This window comes from Leucoraja erinacea, chromosome 2, assembly GCF_028641065.1.
Source record: "Leucoraja erinacea ecotype New England chromosome 2, Leri_hhj_1, whole genome shotgun sequence".
In the NCBI taxonomy this organism is placed as follows: domain Eukaryota; kingdom Metazoa; phylum Chordata; class Chondrichthyes; order Rajiformes; family Rajidae; genus Leucoraja; species Leucoraja erinaceus.
Genome location: NC_073378.1, coordinates 109404991 through 109425376, shown reverse-complemented (window position 1 = coordinate 109425376; position 20386 = coordinate 109404991). Strand labels below are relative to the sequence as shown.

The following is a 20386-nucleotide window of genomic DNA, read 5'->3' as shown; positions in this document are numbered from 1 at the left end:
TTTCTCTGTTGAAGAAAAGACACATTGGATGCAATAGTGTGATAGGTCACATCAAGCAAATGCCAAGGAGAAAGAAAATGGAAGCATGGAATGGAGACCTTCCCACCAGCGAGGTACGAGTATAGTCAATTTTCATGTTTCCTTGCGTCATAGTAAGGGGAGAGGGGTCATTCATGATTGTTCAGATCATTCGCATTCCCTCACAGGCTTGCTAACGTGTTCTCCCTGTAAATTGTTCTTCAAACTTACCTGCAACTCTCCCCACTGCCTCCCATCCCTCAAATTCTACTAGTCACAATTTACAGTGGCTAATTAACCTCACACCATGCACATTTTTGGGACGTGGGAAAAAATTAGAGCACTCACACGAATGCAATATGGTCATGGGAGATACCCCCCCTAAACAGCAGGGATTAGTATTCCACACGGGTCGCTGGTGCTTTGAAAAAGCAGCTTGACCAGCTGTACCACTCTGTTGCTCACAGATTACTGCAGAAGACAGTGGGCTTTCTAAACTTCTCAAGCATCTTCACTTTTGCCAATTTTCACCTAGCTTGAGTTATTTGCATTTGATTCAGTTTAGTTTAGAGATATAGCATGGAGAGGGGCCTGGAATCTGCAATGTGAGATAAAGTTACAAAAAATGGATGAATGTGGAGGGCTGTCGGCGAGTGTGGAGGGACATCGGCGAGCCGTCGTCCGAGAGTGAACAAAGAGGTCACACTAGACGTGGGGGTGGGGGGGGGCGGTGAGATCAATGAGGAATTCAGGGTGTGGGGGGTAGGGTGGTGGAGAAGAGGAACTATATTGAATACTTTTGTAACCTTAGTCGGCCTCTTTGCACACTTGTCTACCTTATGCAAAACAAGTAATTTCCCTGTACCAAGTACACGTGACAATAAAGTATCAATCAATCAATCAATCAATGGCAGCCAGCGATTATAATCTAATCTTATATATGACTTTCAAGCAAAATTTGTTAGCAGACGTACTTTGTGAAATAATTTGCTATCCATTCAATCATTATCATAAACACCAAGGTGAAAGTCAACAATACATTTTAAGCAGACATGAATGCAGTTTGCAATAATAGGAAGTAGTAATTTATTAATTTTGGCAAAGATTTTCAGGTGCTATTTGTTCATGGCAACATCCTTAAAATGCAGGATGTTCATAATATGCATGGTCAACTAGCTAGAAGGCAATTTAGCTTGCGTTCAAATACTAAACTTCAATATGGAAAGCATGCCAGATTACAATTAAAGTGAAAGAATATTGTTGTAATATACAAATTTATAGCATGAAACAGCCATCTAACCAAAATGCCAGTTCTCCAAAAGATTTATTGACTTTTGTTCCAATTGAATTTCTCTTTTGCAAATATTTATCCCCTTCTCCCTGAAAGGCCATAATCAAGTGTCTACTAGTGCTTTTCTTAGACATTCCTTATGGTAACAACTAATGAAAGGTCATCGACTTGAGTCATTAACTGCTTCCCTCTCCACAGAGGCTGCCTAATTTGAGTATCTCCAGCATCTTTTGCTCCCTCACATACATCAGATCTCATTTTCTTCTATTTGGAAGAGTCCGAGTTCTTTAATCTCCCTTCAAAACTAAATTCTCACCTTTAGTATCGTAATATAAATCTTTTATTAATTCGCCCCAAATGTATCATCTCATATTTCTCAAATAAGTATTGGAAAGTACTGATTTGTCTAACTTATTAACCTACCTATATTCTCGAGACTCTTACAACCCTCAAGATTCGCCATAAGAGATTTATCAAGGCATACATGAAATACCTATGAAGAAGAGTTTCGGCCTGAAACGTTGCCTATTTCCTTCGCTCCATAGATGCTGCTGCACCCGCTGAGTTTCTCCAGCATTTTTGTGTACCATGAAATACCTATGATGTTTCCTCTATGCCCAAGTCCAAATTTCACCCATAGTAAACATAATATAAAAAGGAAAAGTAAACAATACATGGAGGATGTGTGGGCAAACATCACTCATTGTTTTTGACTCATCTGTCTTTTATTCATCTATTACTACTGTCAATTTCATTCAATATCATCCATATTGCTTGCTGGACACATGCAACTTTTGAAATCTATTTGCATAGCATTCGCCAAATATTCTTCACTGAAGAGTCACTTTGGCCTTAATAACACCAATTAAATTTAACAGACATCACTTCCTATTTACAATCACATGCTGGTTGTCAAGCAGTGCTGGTGTCATCACACAAATTCTATGTTTTAAACCCATCGTAAAGCTGAATCAGAGTTACTATCAAAAATAGATCAATGTGTTCCAGAACACAGAGTTCCAACATAAAGCCACATTCACAACCAGTTAGGGTGCACTTGATGTTGAAGCTCAACGTAATGTAGACTCAAGCTCACACGCAATGGGATCAGTAGAATCTGGGTTCACATCCCACTCTGGTGACTTAAATCCAAAACTGAGTGTATAATTTAAGCGCAATAATAAGTTATGGCTGTACCATCAGTAATGCTGCTTTCCAAGTGACATATCTAAATTTACTCTTTGCTAAATGTTAAAGACTACTCCAAAAACATAAACTCTGTCTCCCATAAGATGCATTTGTCAACACAACATATATCTGAAGAAGGGTCTCGACCCGAAATGTCACCCATTCCTTCGCTCCAGAGATGCTGCCTGTCCCACTGATTTACTCCAGCTTTTTGTGTGTGTATAGGTTCAATAGCTAGTTTATGTTGTTGATTGTTATTCTGAAGTTAGCTGACACTTTCCTGCTCCATAATAGCTATCTGTTATTTAATTGAATTGCAAATTTTTATCTCGTCATCAATGCACACTATTTTCTTTCTACAAACGGTAAAATATTAAAAAAGAAAATGAATGGAATGATCGCGAGTCTCAAAGAAAGATGTACGAGATGGGGTTGCAGAGGGGAATGGAGCAACATTTTGACAGAAAAAAACAGAATGGAGGAAGCCCCTAAAGTTGCATAAAAGAGTGCTTCAAGCTTTGGAACAGCCGGGGAAGAAAATGGTGGAATTCTGGAATTAGTTTTGTGTAATGAACCATATTTGATTAGGGAGCTTAAGGTAAAGGAACCACTAACAGGTAGTGCCTATAATATGATAAAATTCAACCTGCAACTTGATAGGGAGAAGATGACATTGAAAGTAGCAATGTTACAGCTGAGCAAAGGTGCCCACAGAGGCACAAGGGAGTAGCTAGCTAAAGTTGATTGGAAAGGGACCCAAGCGGGATTAACCCTGGTACAGCAATGGCAGGAATTTCTGGGAACTATTCAGAAAATGTTGGATCTTTTCACTCCAAAGAGCAAGAAAAATTCTGGGGTGAGAATGAAGCGACCGTGGCTGACAAGGGAAGTCAAAGACAGCATAAAACTAAAAGAGAAGGCATATAACATTGCAAAGATTAGTGGGTAGCTAGAAGATTTGGAAGCTTTCAAAAAACAACAGAAGGTAACTAAAAAGCAATATGGGGAGAAAAGATAAATTATGAAAGTAAGCAACCCAATAATATAAAAGAGGATAGAAAACGTTTATTCAGATATAGAGTAAGAAAGAAACGAGAGTGGACATTGAACCACTGGAAAATTATGCTGGAGAAGTGATAATGGGGAATAAAGAAATGGCAGAGGAGTTACATAACATTTTTGCATCAGTCTTCACAGTGGAAGACACCAGCAACATGCCTAAAATTCATGAGAATGAGGGGGAGGAAGTGAGTGGTGGCTTTTACTGAGAATGTGCTTGGGAGGCTGAAAGGTCTGAATGTGGATCTGTCACCTGGAACAGATGGACTGTGCCCTTGGGTTCTGAAGAAGGTGGCTTTAGAGATTGTGGAAGCACATCTTTCCTGTGACCATGAATGTTCCTCAAGTGGTTTCCTCATACATCCCAAAGATGTACAATTTGCCTCAGAAAAATTGTCCCAATTATGCAAATATGTGGTAGAAATTGGGGGAAATCGATGGGAATGTGAGATAATAAAGAGAGAGTGTAAATGGATGCTTAATGGACGTTGTGTTAAATACATAATAGTTCCTGAGCTATATGATCCCAGAGGTTGTGGAACAAGGGAACTGTCTTCAAACTTTTTCCAAACAGGAAGTTAGCCTGTAGAGATCTCTCAATTGATGGCAGTTTTTATCCAGGATTTATTGGTGCCATATTCAGTCAAGTGCTGACCAGATTGTAAGGGCAGTTAATTCCATTTGAGCTCTAGGATTTAATTATTGAACTTGTGTACACCAGCGCTTGTTATGTAGTTCCAGAAACTTAATTTCCTCTGCGTTTTTTTCTTGTACCCACTTTTCCGCACTTCCAAAAGCAAGCTTGTGATTTATTTTGGAATTATTTTCATAACAATCCCCATCCACATGCATTCCTTCTCCCTCAAATCATCTTTTCATCCAATCTTTTTGTTCTTTAGTCCTTTTTGTCCGAATACTTTCGCTGCGATTGTTTGGTGTCATATCAATTCAATTATCTGGTGTGATCGTTTTCTAAACGAAAGGGGATAGATTTCCCCACATTAATACAATTGAAGGATATGCGGATTAAGCGAGATGATTTTACTGGATGGCAGAACATTTAAGGGGGATTAAAAGGATCAAGTAATTTCAATAAGCCTTTCATAGAAGCCTCTACATGCCATAGATCAACATGGTGTGGCTAAAAGAACAATCACACACACACACACCCTGTTTCCGGGTGCCTGGACCAAAATATCAGCCTATGAAAGGCGGACACAACCGGCCAGTCGGTTTAACACACAGGTTCCGGGAGAAACCGAAAGCGGGTTCAATATCGTTGATGGCTGCTGGCTTTACTCAGCGGGACGATAACGCAGACATTTAATGACACTATTTTTGATATCCCTCTAGGATGGGAGAGAAGAAGAGACTGTGTCCTGGTGCTTGGACCTGCAGGACATGGCACTGCCCGAGTGGTCAGAGAATGAAGTGGAGCACAGGGTGTGTGTGGCGCAGATCGAAGCCGAGACCTCTGCATCTGCTCGCTGAGGCGGCGGCTCCGAGTCCGGCTCCGGCTCATCTCCACTTCTCCCCGGACCGGACCGGCGCTAGGCCGAGGCCGAGGCCCCGCTCCGAGCTCGGGCACCGAACCGAGAGATAGAAAAGGGACGCGAGGCTCACCAGCAGAAGGAGGATGTGTCCGATGGAGTCGCTGTGCAGCAGAGGCGCCGACAGTGTCATGGTATTGATGTCGGTGTTTGGTGTTTGGTGCTGACCGCGCTCCACTCCACACCGCTTCACCGCTCCCCAAGCAACCCCGGAACTGGAACTACTGGAACCCGCGGCCCGACGCTGGAGGGACCCAGCGGAGCACAGCATGCTGGGGGTTGTAGTGCCAGCCCTCTCCCCTCGGTGGTGGTGGATGTGACGCACAGGATGCACCAAGACTACAAGAGCCACAATGCAGCGCGCAGAGGCTGCACAAGAGGGGGAGTTAAAGAGAAAAGAAATATAGTTGTTGGTGTGAAAAATAAATGGGGCTTAATTTCCAACCGGAGTCTCCTGCCAGACTGTAAAGTAGTGAGTTGATTTATTTATTTCGGACGTGTTGCCTGTGTTGTCGCATGAGTGAAGAAAATAGAGCTGGAAGTTGTAAAATTAGCTTCAAATGTTTTGCCTGGGCCTTTTGATTCGTGTAAACAACGACGGACCAATAATATAAAGTGTGACCAAGGCGATTAACGGCACCGTGTCTTTTTAATTCTAAAATAATTTGTCATTCCGATTGACTTTGCATCATTTTGTTTAAAATCGTGTTTATTGTGAGTTTGGAAAAGCTAGCTCATATTAAAACTACCAACAACAAAAGGCCTGTTCAATTCAGCGAAGAGTAACGTTTGCGAATAAGTAAGCCCAGCAGTGCTAAATAGGAATATTCTGCATATACTGACCATAATAACTTATTCGACGTGTAGAGTTGTTTTGCATATTAAAAATCTATCGGTAAACGGCGTTACGTCCCTAATTTCCCTGATGGTAGCATTGCTCTTAGATAGCTACTGACTTGCTGGAGAAGGTACTCCAGCGATGATGTTGGAAGTCATTACTTTACTGAGGCCTTCTGGAGATTCTACCACCGTATCCGGAGCAATCTCATCATTACCGCAGCATGACGACCAGAACCAAAGATCTTAGCTCTGCTATAAGATCTTTGACCAGAACTGCGCACACAGTGGCCCAGCTGCTGCCTATCCATTGCTTTATAGAGTTGTACCACAACCTCTCTACTCTTGTATTCTATGCCTGTGCTAATGAAGATAACTGTCCCTCAGACCTTAACCACCATACCTATTGATGCACCACTTTCAAGGTTCTTTAGACTTTTACATCAGTGTTCCATTTAGTTTCAATGTTTCCTAAGGCACCGAAGATAGACATAAAATACTGGAGTAACTCAGCGGGACAGGCAGCATCTCTGGATAGAAGGAATGAGTGATGTTTCGAGTCGAGATCCTTCTTCAGACCAAAGGCACTAACGTTCATTTGAATGTTCTGCCCTTAGTAGACCTCAAAGTTCTTCACCTCACACATCATAGAAAAATAGGCGATTCAGCCCTTCAAGCCAGCACTGCCGTTCAATATGATCATGGCTGATCATCTAAAATCAGTACACTGTTCCTGCTTTTTCCTCATATCCCTCAATTCCTTTAGCTGTAAGTAAGTTTATTGGCCAAGTATTCACATACAAGGAATTTGCCTTGGTGCTCTGCCCATAAGTAACAGCATGACATACAGTGACAGTTACGAATGACTCCGAAAACACTAAACATTAATAATAATAAAACATTAATCAAGCATGTGAACCAACAAAATACCAGATCAGAGCTAAATCTCTCTCTTGAAAACATCCAGTGAATTGGCCTCCACTGCCTTCTGTGGCAGAGAATTCCACAGATTCACAACTCTCTGGGTGAAAAAATGTTTCCTCATCTCAATCCTAAATGGCCTACCCCTTAGTCTTAAACTGTGACCCCTGGTTCTGGACTCCCCCAACATCGGGAACATTTTTCCTGCATCTCATCTATCCAATCCTTTAAGAATTTTATATGTTTCTATAAGATGCCCTTTCATCCTTCGAAAATTCCAGTGAATCCAAGTCCAGTCGACCCATTCTTTTATTATATGTCAGTCCCACCATCCTGGGAATTAACCTGGTGAACCTACGCTGCACTCCCTCAATAGCAATAATGTCCTTCCTCAAGTTAGGAGACCTAAATTGCATACAATACTCCTGGTGCGGTCTCACCAGGACCCTGTAGAACAGTAGTAGGACATCCTTGCTCCAAAACTCGCAACCTCTCGCAATGAACGCCAACATGCCATTAGCTTTCTTCACTGCCTGCTGTACCTGCATGCTTACTTTCAGTGACTGGTGTACTATCACACCCAGGTCTCATTGCACCTCCCCTTTTCCTAATCTGACACCATTCAGATAGTAATCTGCTTTCCTGTTCTTGGCACCAAAGTGGATAACCTCACATTTATTCACATTATACTGCATCTGCTCACTCATCCAACCTATCCATATCACCCTGCAGCCTCATAGCATCCGTATTGCAGCTCACACTGCCACCCAGCTTTGTGTCATCCGCAAACTTGGAGATGTCACATTTAATTCCCTTGTTTAAATCGTTAATATATATTGTAAATAACTGGGGTCCCAGCACTGAGCCTTGCGGCACCCCACTAGTCACTGCCTGCTATTCTGAAAAGGACCTGTTAATTCCTACTCTTTGCTTCCTGTCTGCCAACCAGTTCTCTATCCATGTCAATACCCTACCCCCAATACCATGTGCTCTAATTTTGTACACTAATCCCTTGTGTGGGACCTTGTCAAAGGCTTTTAGAAAGTCCAGATACACTACATCCACTGGCTCTCCCTTATCCATTCTTCTTGTTACATCCTCAAATAATTCCAGGGTTACATACCATCTGCTGTTGTTTTGCCGATCATATCAACCCTTCTGTATGTTGCTGTGGTCTTGGACTCTTCTCATTGTCGCCACCACCAACATTTTTTTTCACTGTAACCTGCAAATGTCTTAAAATCCTACCAAAATTGTTGATGTATATTATACACTGTAAGGGTCCACTGATCCCAGTGGTGCCTCACTGGTCACACCCTTCCAGTCCCTAAAACAACACTCCACCAACATTCTTTGCTTCTATTACCGAGCAAATTTTGGAATCAAATTGCCCTGGATTTGACAAACTAACCTATAGGTAGTATATTGGCTGTTGCTTTTTCTTTAAGAACTGTGTACCATTAATGAGTAAATAGGTAAGTGTTGTAAATATCATTAATGGAAATAGGGTTAGAAGCTCTATCCTGTTCACTTGCCTTACTGAAGAGCAGTGAAAAGATGTAATAGATGGGGAGTTCCATGATTTAGATTCCGCCACGATGAAGGAGCAGTGATATTGTAACATGGACGTATAATGTCTGCATCGGGGAGGATTCTTTAGTTGGTGATTTTCTGATGCACTTGCTGCCCTTGTCTTCGAGATGGTAGAGGTTGTGCGTTTGAGACATTCTCCGAGTTACCAAAGTTGATAACTGTGAAACATTTTCTAGATGGTGCATATGCGGTAACTAATAACCAGCTTTGAGGGTAGTAGTAGTTGGAGGATTGTTGCTAAATTGTGCTGCTTTGACCTGGAAATTGTTGAGCTGGTGCTGTTACGTGGTCTAATCCAGGACCAGGGATTTTCCAGATTTCTCCTTCCTACTACTATTAGTCTGAAGAAGGGACCTGATGAAACACCACCTGTTCCTTTCCTCCACAGGTGCCGTCTGATCCACTGAGTTGCACCAACACTTTTCTTTTGCTCAAGATTTTGTCATCTGCAGTTTCTTGTGACTCCTTTCATTATGAAAAAATGATCTACTGAACATCTTCTGCACTGCTGAAAGGCAGTCGCAAAGTAAGGAGACCAGAACTGTACATGGCATTCCCACCCCGCCTCCTGCAAAGACTCTTATCTCATACTTCCAATTCCTCCGTCTACATCGCATCTGCGCCCAAGGTGAGGTGTTCCATACCGGGACATTCGAGATTTCATTATTCTGTAGGGAACGTGGATTCTCCTCTTCTATCATAGATGAGGCCCTCACACGTGGCTCCTCAGATTCCCACAGCTCTTGCTCAATCTCCCTCCTAGTTGCAACAGGAACAGTCCCCCTAGTCCTCACCTTTCACCCCATCAGTTGTCGCATACAACACATAATCCTCCAATGTTTAGTCATATCTTCCCATCTCCACCCCTTTCAGCTTTCCACAGAGACCCATCCCTCCGTAACTCCCTGGTTAACGCATCCCATCCCACCCAAATCACCGCCTCCCAGGTATGTAGCCCTGTAACCACAGGCGATGCAACACCAGTCCCTGTATCTCCTACCTCGACTCTGTCCAGAGACCATGACGGTCCTCTCAGGTGAGGCAGATGTTCACTTGCGCTTCCTCCAATTACCGTATCCTCTGTTCCAGGTGTGGATTCCTATATATTGGTGAGGCCAAGCACAGCCTGGGCGATCGTTTCGCTGAATACCTTCGCTCAATCCACCTTGGCTTGCGTGATCTCCCAGTTGCCAAACACTGCCCCCCATCCCCCCTGGACAGTCTCCCTCGGATGGTCACGTCACACATCTTATTTATTTATTTTACTTTTCTTTTACATCGGTTGGAAGCTACATACTAAATCTCGTTGCACTGATGTGCAATGACAATAAAATATATTATTATTATTATTATTAACTTATTCCCACACTGATCTTTCTGTCCTGGACTTCCTCCATTGTCATAGTGAGGCTAAATGCAAATTGGAGGAACAGCACATCATATTTCGCTTAAGCGGCTTACAACCCAGTGGTATGACAATTTTAATCTAACTTCAAGTAACCCTTGCATCCCTCTCTCTCTCTCTCTCCGTCCCTCCCCCACCCTTGTCGTTGTACTAGTTTCACTGTCATCCTGTTTAGTTTCACTGTCTGTATAAGCTCGTTATCACCTAGCTCCCAGCCAACAATGGACCTTTGTGGGTTCCAGCTCTCCTTGATCAGCATCACTTTTTCATATCTTTCATTCATTTGTTCTCTATCTCTCTATATCACCGTCTATATCTCTCATTTCCCTTTCCCCAGACTAAAGACTCACTAACTTGGACATTAATAGCGAAATTCTCTAATTTTCTCTAATTTTCTGTTCCTTCCTCTTAGCAATAAAGGGCAACGCCCTTTATGTCCATATAAACTATCTGCAGGCTAGCTTTGCCGTGTACATGAGGTCACCCAGGACTCTTTGAATATCAGCATTTAATAGTTACACATCACTTAGGTATTTTTTTAACTTTTCCTACTAAGTGCAGTAAGCCCTCTGGTAAACATGAATAGGTGACATTTTAGGTCGGGTCCTTCCAGCACCAGCAAACCCTTCTTCACCAGCTGCTGCACAGTCCACTTGATACGGTTGTTGTTGCCGCTCCTCACCTTGTAGACCCTGGCCGGCAGCACTTTCTTTGGGTTGTCGACAGGACGGGGTCACTCACCATGGGGCTCCCTCCCCTCTCACCAGCTGTCACTTCTTCCTGTCGACCATCGCTTTGTCTGCTCCACCATTGTCTCCTCCTCCTTCTCTCCTTCCCCCACCACCGCCGCCTCCTCTTTCTCCTTATCCCCTGGAGTCACTGACATACTCCACCTTGGAAGATGTCGGTGAATCTGGGGTAGAAGGAGGAGCAGGCAGCAGAGGAGTGGACAAAGCGACGGGAGGAGGAGGAGGCGGCAGCAGTGGAGTTGGGAGCGGAAAAAACAATAGCTAACAGAACCAGAGGAGGAAGCTGATGAGAGGGGAGGGAGCCCCATGGTGACTGAACCCGCTCTGTCGATGGCAGCGTCCTGAAGAAAGTGGTGCCCCCAGGGGCAACAATGTGAGTGAGCCGTGTCAACCAGATGGTGTGGCTGTAAGAGGCCAGGGAGGTGGTGCGAGCCGAGGTCTGTGCCCTATAACTAAAACCCATGATAAGGTGGTTCATTACAACGAGTGCTTAAATATCTCCACATCGTGCTTATCTATCATCTTTTTAGCTAGCTCACCAGTTCAATTCCTCTTTGCAAGCTCTTTGATCTTGCTCACAGTTTGCTATACTTGTTAGGAAACTTCACAACGGTACATGAGTAGATATTAATGTATATGTTATAAAGCTGAGCAGTAATTCTTGCAGCACTCTGCTGTTTAACGCTTTTCAAATCAAATTTGTTTTCGTCATTTAACCAATCGCTTGCCATTACCCTTTGGTCAATAAATTAGATGGCACCTCATTGAATGCTTTTGTAGAAATTCAAATTGTTGGTTCCCTATTTTCAGCACTGATGAAAATAGTCACCAAAGTCTACTCATTTTGCCAAACATTTTTGCACTTTCATAAAATCATGGAGACACGAGAAACTGCAGATGTTGGAATTTTAAGCGAAGCCCAATCTGCTGGAAGAACTCAGCTGGTCAGGCAGTATCTGTGGAGGGAAATAGATGTGATGTTTTGTGTCTGGACCCTTCTTCAGACTGATTGAAGAAGGCGGTACAAAGCTGGGAAAGAAAAATGGGGTGGGACAAAGGGAGGTGGGGGGGGGTTATTGGCTGGAGAAAATAGCTAGAAAGGGGGTGATTTGGTGGGATAAGTGATCCACATCCAACTCATTCTCTAACTTGTGCCTTTACTCTCTCCCCCCCCCATGCACATTCCTCCACTCTAGTTCATTTGGGGCTGGCCCTGATTGGTCCTGGTTTTCTCTCATCCCTAACTCTTCACACCCACCCCTACTTTCAGTCTGAAGAAAGGTTACAACACAAAACATCACCCATTCTTTTTCTCTCAAGAGGGTGCCTGGCCTGCTGAATTTCTTCAGCGATTTGCGACTATCTAGGTGATAAGTGGATATGGGTGAGGGGGCATTTTAATTGGCAAATGGGTGGACAAAGGATAAAGATTAAAAGGAGATGAAAAGGGTGTAAGATAATTAGAGAAGAGGAATGAAATGTGAAGCTATAGGTGGAATGGGGTGGGGGAGAGTGGGCGGAATATTGGGAGAAATTGTCACGCACCCAATGGGGCACAGAGTAGAAAGGGGAGGTTGGGCGGGGGGGGGGGGCAGGATTGATATATAAAAATTGAGAATTCAATGTCTTGCACAGTTGGGGTGTAATCTACACAAATGGATTTTGAGGTGCTATTCCTCCTTTTTGTATGTGGCATTACTTTGGCAATGGAATGACCAAAAAGGCTGGAATGGGAAGGGGAGAGAAAATGATTAGCAACCTGAAGATCCAGCAGGGCTATGTGAACAGTGTGCAAATGTTCAGTGAACCGACGATGTAAATGAAGACACGTTTGGAGCATCAAATCCAGTAGATGAAGTTAGAGGATATGGGTGTACCATTTCTTGCTCGAGTTCATCTCTCTGGCTGAGTAGAAAGGACCTGGCTGATGCTGAGTGAAAGAACAGGGTGTGCTTGAAAGAGCTGGGAAGATCAGAAGGAGCAAGATGGCTGGGGATTTTAATTTTGGAGCAAATCTTCCTGTAGATCAATTAATTTCTTGCTTGGTGCAATGACCAAGAAAGCACACCAATGCCTCAACTTCCTTAAAAGGCTTAGGAAGTTCAGCATGTCTCCAACAACTCTCACCAACCTCTACAGATGCGCTGTAGAAAACATTTATCAGGATGCATCACATCATGGTTTGGGAACAGCTCAATCCAAGACTGGAACAAATTGCAGAGAGTTGTGGACGAAGACCAGATCATCACGCAAAACAATCTTTCTTCCATTGACTACATCTACATTTCACACTGCCTTGGCAAGTCCACCAGCATAATCAAGGACGAGTCTCTCCTTTGACATTCCTTCTTCTCCCCTCTCCCATCAGGCAAGAGGCAAGATGGGGAAACTTATACCTCCTGTTTCTGGGACAGTTTCTTACCAGTGTTGTCATCCAACTGAACCACCCTATCACAACTAGAGAGCAGCCCTGAGCTCCCATCTCATTGGAGACCCCTGGACTATCTTTAATCGGACTTTACTGAACTTTATTTTGCACTAAATGTTATTCCCTTTATCTGTGCACTGTGGACAGCTTGATTGTTATGTGCAGTCTTTCCGCTGACTGGATAGCATGCAACAAAAAAACTGTACCTCAGTATACATGGACAACAAAAAACTATACAAAATGTAGTTTTAGTTTAGTTCAGTTTAGAGATGCAGCGTGGAAATAGAACACTCGGCCCAAAAAGTCCACACTCACCATCGATCACCTGTACACCAGCTCTATGTCCGACACAATAGCAGCAATTTACAGAAGCCAATTAACCTACAAACCTATGTATCTTTGGGATGTGTGAGAAAACCGGAGCACACTGAGAAAACCCACGCCGTCACAGGAGAACTTTCAATCTCCGCGCAGACAGCATCCTTACTCAGCAACTGCTCTGTGTAGAAAACACAGCAGCCAAATTACACACATCTAGAAGACAACAATGTGATTAAAGACCAGCGAATTCCTCAGGTTCGTCCGAGAAACTGAGTCGTTCCTCGACAAGTCCTACAGTAAGATTGTTACACCTAAGGTACTGGAAGAGAGAATGTGGGAGACAGTGAGAAAGGGAGGGAAGCATGGAATGCAAATGTCCCCGTGTGTTGTGCCTCTTGTGAACAGGTTCACCCACTTAGTGAACTGGAAGGGCTGTTTAGCTCCCTGAATGGAGATGTGGAAAGTGATATAGGAACAGGTTTTGCACCTCCTGCGGATGCTGGAGAAAGTGCCTGGGGAAAGGGAGGGATGAGTGGGTGGTGATGGATGAGCAATCCAGGTGTCATGGAGTGAATGGTTTATGCTGAATGCAGAAAGAGGTGGAGGGAGCAAAATTTGTCTGCTGGTGGGATCGCATTGGAGCTGGCGGAATTGCCGGTGAATATGTTGGATCGGGAAATGCAGTATGTGGAATCAAATATTGTAGATATTTCCCATATATTGAGCCATCATTTGCTAAGGCAAATATTGACGATGAAATTCACCTTGAATGCGTCAGGATAATCTGGTTTTAGTTTAGGTTAGAGATGCAGCGTAGAAACAGGCCTTTTGGCCCACTGAGTTCACACTAACCCACGATCACCCGTACACTAGTTCTAGTCCAACTCATTAAGGACAATTTACAGAGACCAATTAAATGACAAGATTGCACGTATTTAGAATGTTGTAGAAAACCTGAGCACTCGGAGGAAACACTTGCGGTCATAGGGAGAACATACAAACTCTGTGCAGACAGCACCCGTAGTCAGGATCTAACGCAGTGTAAGGCAGCAACTCTACTACTGCAACACATGCAAACTGGAAGAACAACTTCCTCGTATTCCGCTTGTGAATCCTATAATCCAAAGGAACGAACATTGAATTATTTGGTCTTTAATCACATTGTTGTCTTCTAGATATGTGTAATTTGTGGTCAATTAAGAAAGAAAAATTGAAGATTGGGAGTTAGATCATTAGCTTTATGCCAGGTCTATCATGAGGTGATCCTTGCCTACCCCCGTGCATCTGAAACCTTGACTTCCTACAGTAGGCATCTCAAGACACAGACAAAATCCTTTTGTCAACTGAACAGATACTCTGCTGCAACCGTTGTTGCGGGAAGAAGTTTTAAAAAAAAAAAATAAAAAAAAAGGTGCTCAAAAAAGTTCTTCCTTGAAGAAATGCAAGGTTAGGATAATGTTGGGAATAGCTCTTGTCACAAGTTTAAGAAGCTGCTTTCATTTCTCAAGTATTCTATTGTTCCCTGTGGCGCACACGGTAACTGGGACAGACACAAAACGCTGGAGTAATTCAGCGTGACAGGCAGCATCTCTCGAGAGAAGGAATGGGTGATGTTTCGGGTCAAGACCCTTCTTCAGACAACGAAACGTCACCCATTCCTTGGCTCAATGTGTGACAAGAGCTATTCCCAACATTATCCTAACCTTGCATTTCTTCAAGGAAGAACTTTTTTGAGCACCTGTAGGAAGTCAAGTCCATCATTGTACCGGTACCAAAAAATGTCTCCCCAGCCTGCCTGAATGACTACTGTCCGGTGGCCCTTACCTCGGTAGTCATGAAATGCTTTGAGAGGCTGGTGAAGAATCACATCTGCGCCTTCCTCCCTCGGAACATGGACCCGTTGCAGTTTGCATACCGTCCGAACAGGTCCATGGACGATGCGGTCTCCCAGGTCTTGCACACCGCTCTCTCCCATCTGGACAGCCAGAAGGGGGGCTACGTGAGGATGCTGTTCATAGACTACAGTTCAGCCTTCAACACGATAGTCCCCACCAGACTGGCCGGGAAGCTACTGCAATTGGGGCTCAACACCTCCCTGTGTGCCTGGGTCCTGGACTTTCTCACCGCCAGGCCCCAGGTAGTCAAGATGGGAGGGAATACATCGAAGTCCCTCACCCTGAGCACAGGATCGCCCCAGGGTTGCGTCCTCAGCCCCCTATTGTACTCCCTGTACACACATGACTGTGTGGCTAGGTTCAGCTCCAATTCAATAATTACGTTTGCTGATGACACTGTGGTGGTGGGCCTGATCTCAGACAATGATGAGAAGGCCTACCGGGAGGAGGTGGCTGATCTAGCACTCTGGTGCCAGGAGAACAGCCTCCTCTTGAACATCAAAAAAACGAAGGAGCTGATCATGGACTTTAGGAGGGCACATCATCCGAGGACGTACACTCCATTGAGTATAAATGGGGATCCTGTGGATAGGGTGAACTGTTTTAAATATCTGGGAGTCCACATCTCTGAGGATATGACATGGTCATCACACGCCTCAGCACTGGTGAGTAAGGCAAGGCAGCGCCTTTACCACCTCAATTGAGGAAATTCAGAGTGTCTCCGAGGATCCTACAGTGCTTCTACGCAGCGGCGGTGGAAAGCATCTTGTCCAGGAACATTACCATCTGGTTCGGGAATTGCTCTGCCAAGGACAAGAAGGCTCTGCAGAGAGTAGTGTGCGTTCGGCCGAACGCACTATGGGAACTTCACTCACCCCCCTGCAGGAACTATACAACAGGAGGTGCAACTCCAGAGCAAACAAAATCATGAGAGACCTCTTCCACCTCTGCAACGGACTGTTCCAGCCGCTACGGTCAGGCAAACGCCTCCGTTGCCATGCAGTGAGAACGGAGAGGTTGAGAAGGAGTTTCTTCCCAGAGGCAATTCGGACTGTAAACGCCTTTCTCACCAGGGACTAACTCTACAGAACGTTTTTCCTTCTATTACTTATTATGTAAAAGAATATGTGTGTTATGATTGTGTTTATAATTTGTTTGGTTGTTTTGTTGTTTGTCTTTTGCACAAAAGTCCGCGAGCATTGCCACTTTCATTTCACTGCACATCTCGTATGTGTATGTGACAAATAAACTTGACTTGACTTGACTTGCTTGGACATGTACACAGGATGGAAAACGGATGTATCCGGGGAGGTCGCCAATGCATGGCAGCCAAGATCTTCGTTACAGGGATATAATTAAAAGAGATATGACAAATATTAACATTGACAGTGACAACTGGAAAGCATCTGCTGACAAACGGGGGAGGTGGAGAAAGGGCTTTGAGGCTGGTATGAAGCACAATGACAGCCTGCAGGCCAGGCACCAACGCCACAAAATTACCAGTAGCAACAGTAACACACTTCCAAATCCAACAGCCAGAGACAACGTCACCTGTGGAAGCTGTGGGAGGGTCTGCCTGTCAAGGAAAGGCCTCAGCAGCCGCAGCAAGAAATGTAACATTACTCTCTCCAAGCAGAACAATGTCAAAGCTGCACCATTATCTCTCGCAGCTGGACGGATGCCAACGACGACTCCTTCCCAGAGAGGAGTGACTAACGTTTACATTTTAGTTTCATTTAGTTTAGTTTGACACAATCTGTATCATCCATGAGAAGAACTTTTTTCACACAGAGTGGTGAATCTCTGGAACTCTCTGCCACAGAGGGTAGTTGAGGCCAGTTCATTGGCTATATTTAAGAGGGAGTTAGATGTGGCCCTTGTGGCTAAGGGGATCAGGGGGGATGGAGAGAAGGCAGGTACGGGATACTGAGTTGGATGATCAGCCATGATCATATTGAATGGCGGTGCGGGCTCGAAGGGCCGAATGGCCTACTCCTGCACCTAATTTCTATGTTTCTATGTTTCTATCCCCTTTGCTCTATCGTACTTGAATTTGCCTTGATCGTATTCATGTATAGTATGATCTAATCTTAGTTTAAAGATACAGTGTGGAAACAGGCCCTTTCGTCCACCAAGTCTGCACTGACAAGCGATGCCGGTACACTAATTCTATCCTACACACTAGGGACAATTTACAGAACCCAACCTCATTCTCCAAGGAATAAAGTCCGAGCCTGCCCAACCTCTCCGCTATAGCTCAGGATCCCGAGGCCCGGCAACAGCCTTGTAAATTGCCTCTCATTCAGGTTTTTGCCCCAATTAGTTGATTTGTTGGATAGTTGTTCGATCTGAACATGCAGTTTGCATGAATTAGCATTAAACTTCAAGATTGAGGTAAAAGATTGGCTTCCGTTCATTCACAGAGTTTTTTCCCAAAACGCCAAACAAATTGGACAGTTAAAATATGATCAGCTGTTATTTTTTAGCAAGCTACTCGATTTTTTTAAATTGCAATTTAATGGCATCCTTGTATGACAAATTCTTCTCCTGTTCATATTTGGAAAATAAAACAAAGATTAATTTTGAGTGAAAGGTGGAGTATTTAATGAAAATTTACATTGTTAAAAAGTAAAATGACATATAGGATGTACAAATTTACTAACAATATGAAATATATTTCATTAGACCCACATGAACCTGATTAGTATTAATTATTAATTAGATGTTTTGGCAGCAGAATAATTCTTTTCGGTAGATTTTTTTGTCTTGTGTGAGCAAGGATCATCACATGGGAGAAAGGCAATGAAAATTGTATGCTGGTGATTGATCATGTTTTATATATGTGTTAAATGTACATTGCAATTTTTCTTTTTTTTACTGTCATTAATGGCCCATTATTTACATATTGTTGTTAAAATGTTGAAATGTTTTTTCAAAATTATTTAAAACAGTTTTAAAGATTGGTGACAGCACCTTCTGGACGATCATCAAACATCAAATGCTTTCAATTGGATAGATAAAAGATATACCAGCCATGGTAAGCCCATCATTCTTATCATTCTTTGTTTTATGTTATTTATGTAAAAAGTCAATTATTGCACTTTTATAACGAAATGCTGCTTTATTGAAGCAATATAGCTCTAATTGAATATGTATATTCTAATGTCTAATGTCATCATGGGCATCAAATGTCTAATGTCATGGGCGTCTATCAAATTCATTTTCACAGTGTATGATTTTTGTAATTTATGTATGTTGTACCGTTCGAAATGGCATTTGAGGCATGAGTGTGCATTTGATACATAATCAACAAATGTATGTTGGGCAGATGGATTGTAATGCCTGTTGATGTACAAGGGTTATTTAATGCCGGTATCCCATTTTGACGCTAGAACACACTCTTAATCTTGCACAATCAAACACAGATTCGCCAGGAGAGTGTTCCACAGCACTATCGTAAGGTTATTTTTGATGAATTTCTAATGAATAATGTTGCAATTGATCAAAGGTTTGGTGCTTTTTGGTGGTGTTGAAAATTATGAAGTATTGATACAATGACGTGTTTTGACCTAAAACATCACCAATTCCTTCTCTCCAGAGATGAGTTACTCCAGCATTTTATGTCTATCTTCGGTGTAAACCAGCCCAGCATCTGCAGTTCCTTCCTACACATTTGGTGTGCTGAAATCCGGTTTCTGGGGTTACTCAGTATAGGAAATATGTGTGAGGTGACCTTCTAGATGCTGCATGATGAGCCGAAGGTGAAAGGAGAGGCTAAAAAATGTCCTGACCTCAAACGTCACCTATCCATATTCTCCAAAGATGCTGTCAGCACTGCTGAATTACTCAAGCACTATGTGTTCTTTTATGTAAACCAGCATCTGCAGTTCCTTGTTTCTGCGGTCTATTTGCAAGACCCATTGCTACTTGGGTAAGGTGATACTATAAACACAAATCTATAACTTGGTTAGAAAGGTACTTGGTGTACTTAATCTGAAGAGACTTGAAATAACAGTCTCCATTGGTTTATTTGAGAAGTATTTACAGGCTATTTGGCCTAGTGCCTTTGTGTGTTGATGCTCTGCACAAATTGCCTGCTGCGCCTGTTCATCTAATGTCATCAGTATATGCTAATGTATATTTCTTCTAATCATCTCTGTGGACAAAGTAACTTTGCAGGCATTCCTTATTGGAATTGTTAAACTGTTTTGCATGTCTACTGCAAATAAAGCAATAGCTTGAAAATTATTCTGATATTCTTTTGAGCTAATTGTGCACAATCGATCACATCAGTAACCACGAATGAAGAACCATTAGAAAAATTACAGACGTTTTTAGGTAATTACTCAGTCTTGTAGCATTCATGTCAGTGTATGATTTGACTTCAGTGCTGCTGATATTTACTTGACATTGTTAAGTTAATGTTGGTGCAGTTCATGCAGCACGTATTTCCTCCACTGCGATAAGAAATTGGTGTTTTTGGAAAAACATACACAGAAGAAATTAGAGTTCATTGCACAATGCTTACAAATGAGATGGCAATTTAAGCTTCTTCACTGTGCTGCGAAAGGCCTGGACAATGTGTTCTAACTTTGCCTTACAACGTCCTTGAGCAATCTCAATCCCTTGTGACCTGTGTGTAGCAATTATTGACCTGTTTATTAGCTACCTTCTCACAGTGGCTTGGAATCAAGTGAAGCAGAAGTTGAAAGGGCTAGCTCACTGCATAGGGATGGAGGGGAACATGCTCATACAGACGGCAGAGAGCTATGTTGCTCCCTTCTCCTCCCTACCCATCCTCCCCCCCTCCCTATCTGTTTTCCCTTGCTTTCATTTCTAGCGCTTTACTGTGGATGCAGTGGAAAGACTTCTTTAAGTACTAATTTGCTTCCAGCAGTCAGCATAGAGATCCTGGTGGGAACTGTTAAGATCCTGTTTCCGAACATGATTTGCATTAAATGTGCATCCTACATTACATGTAAGAATTGCCAATTTCGTGATAGGTAGGAGTGGGCATGAATGTTTCGCACGCAACATATTTATTAAATCAAAATGTGGTGATGCATTTCTAGTCAATTAAAAAAAAAAAATCTGGTTTATCAAGCCTATGGTTTGCCAAGAAATCCATGGC

The 20386-nt window shown here is 43.0% G+C and overlaps 2 protein-coding genes across 4 annotated transcripts in view; one reads left to right on the top strand and one right to left on the bottom strand.

Moving 5' to 3' along the window:
- Positions 1 to 20386, bottom strand: part of erp44 (endoplasmic reticulum protein 44) — a 317180-nt gene that overhangs the window by 68290 nt on the left and 228504 nt on the right. The window contains exon 2 of one of the 2 annotated variants that reach the window (XM_055663198.1): positions 5180 to 5329. In XM_055663198.1, coding sequence (XP_055519173.1) covers positions 5180 to 5329 — 150 coding nt within the window. The remainder of the gene's footprint in view (positions 1 to 5179; positions 5330 to 20386) is intronic. The other variant, XM_055663208.1, reaches the window with a different exon arrangement.
- Positions 5322 to 20386, top strand: part of invs (inversin) — a 150555-nt gene continuing 135490 nt past the window's right edge. For both annotated transcript variants that reach the window (XM_055663137.1, XM_055663128.1), the window contains exons 1-2: positions 5322 to 5578; positions 18207 to 18292. In XM_055663137.1, the coding sequence (XP_055519112.1) occupies positions 18290 to 18292 (3 nt within the window). In that variant the 5' untranslated portion in view covers positions 5322 to 5578; positions 18207 to 18289. The remainder of the gene's footprint in view (positions 5579 to 18206; positions 18293 to 20386) is intronic.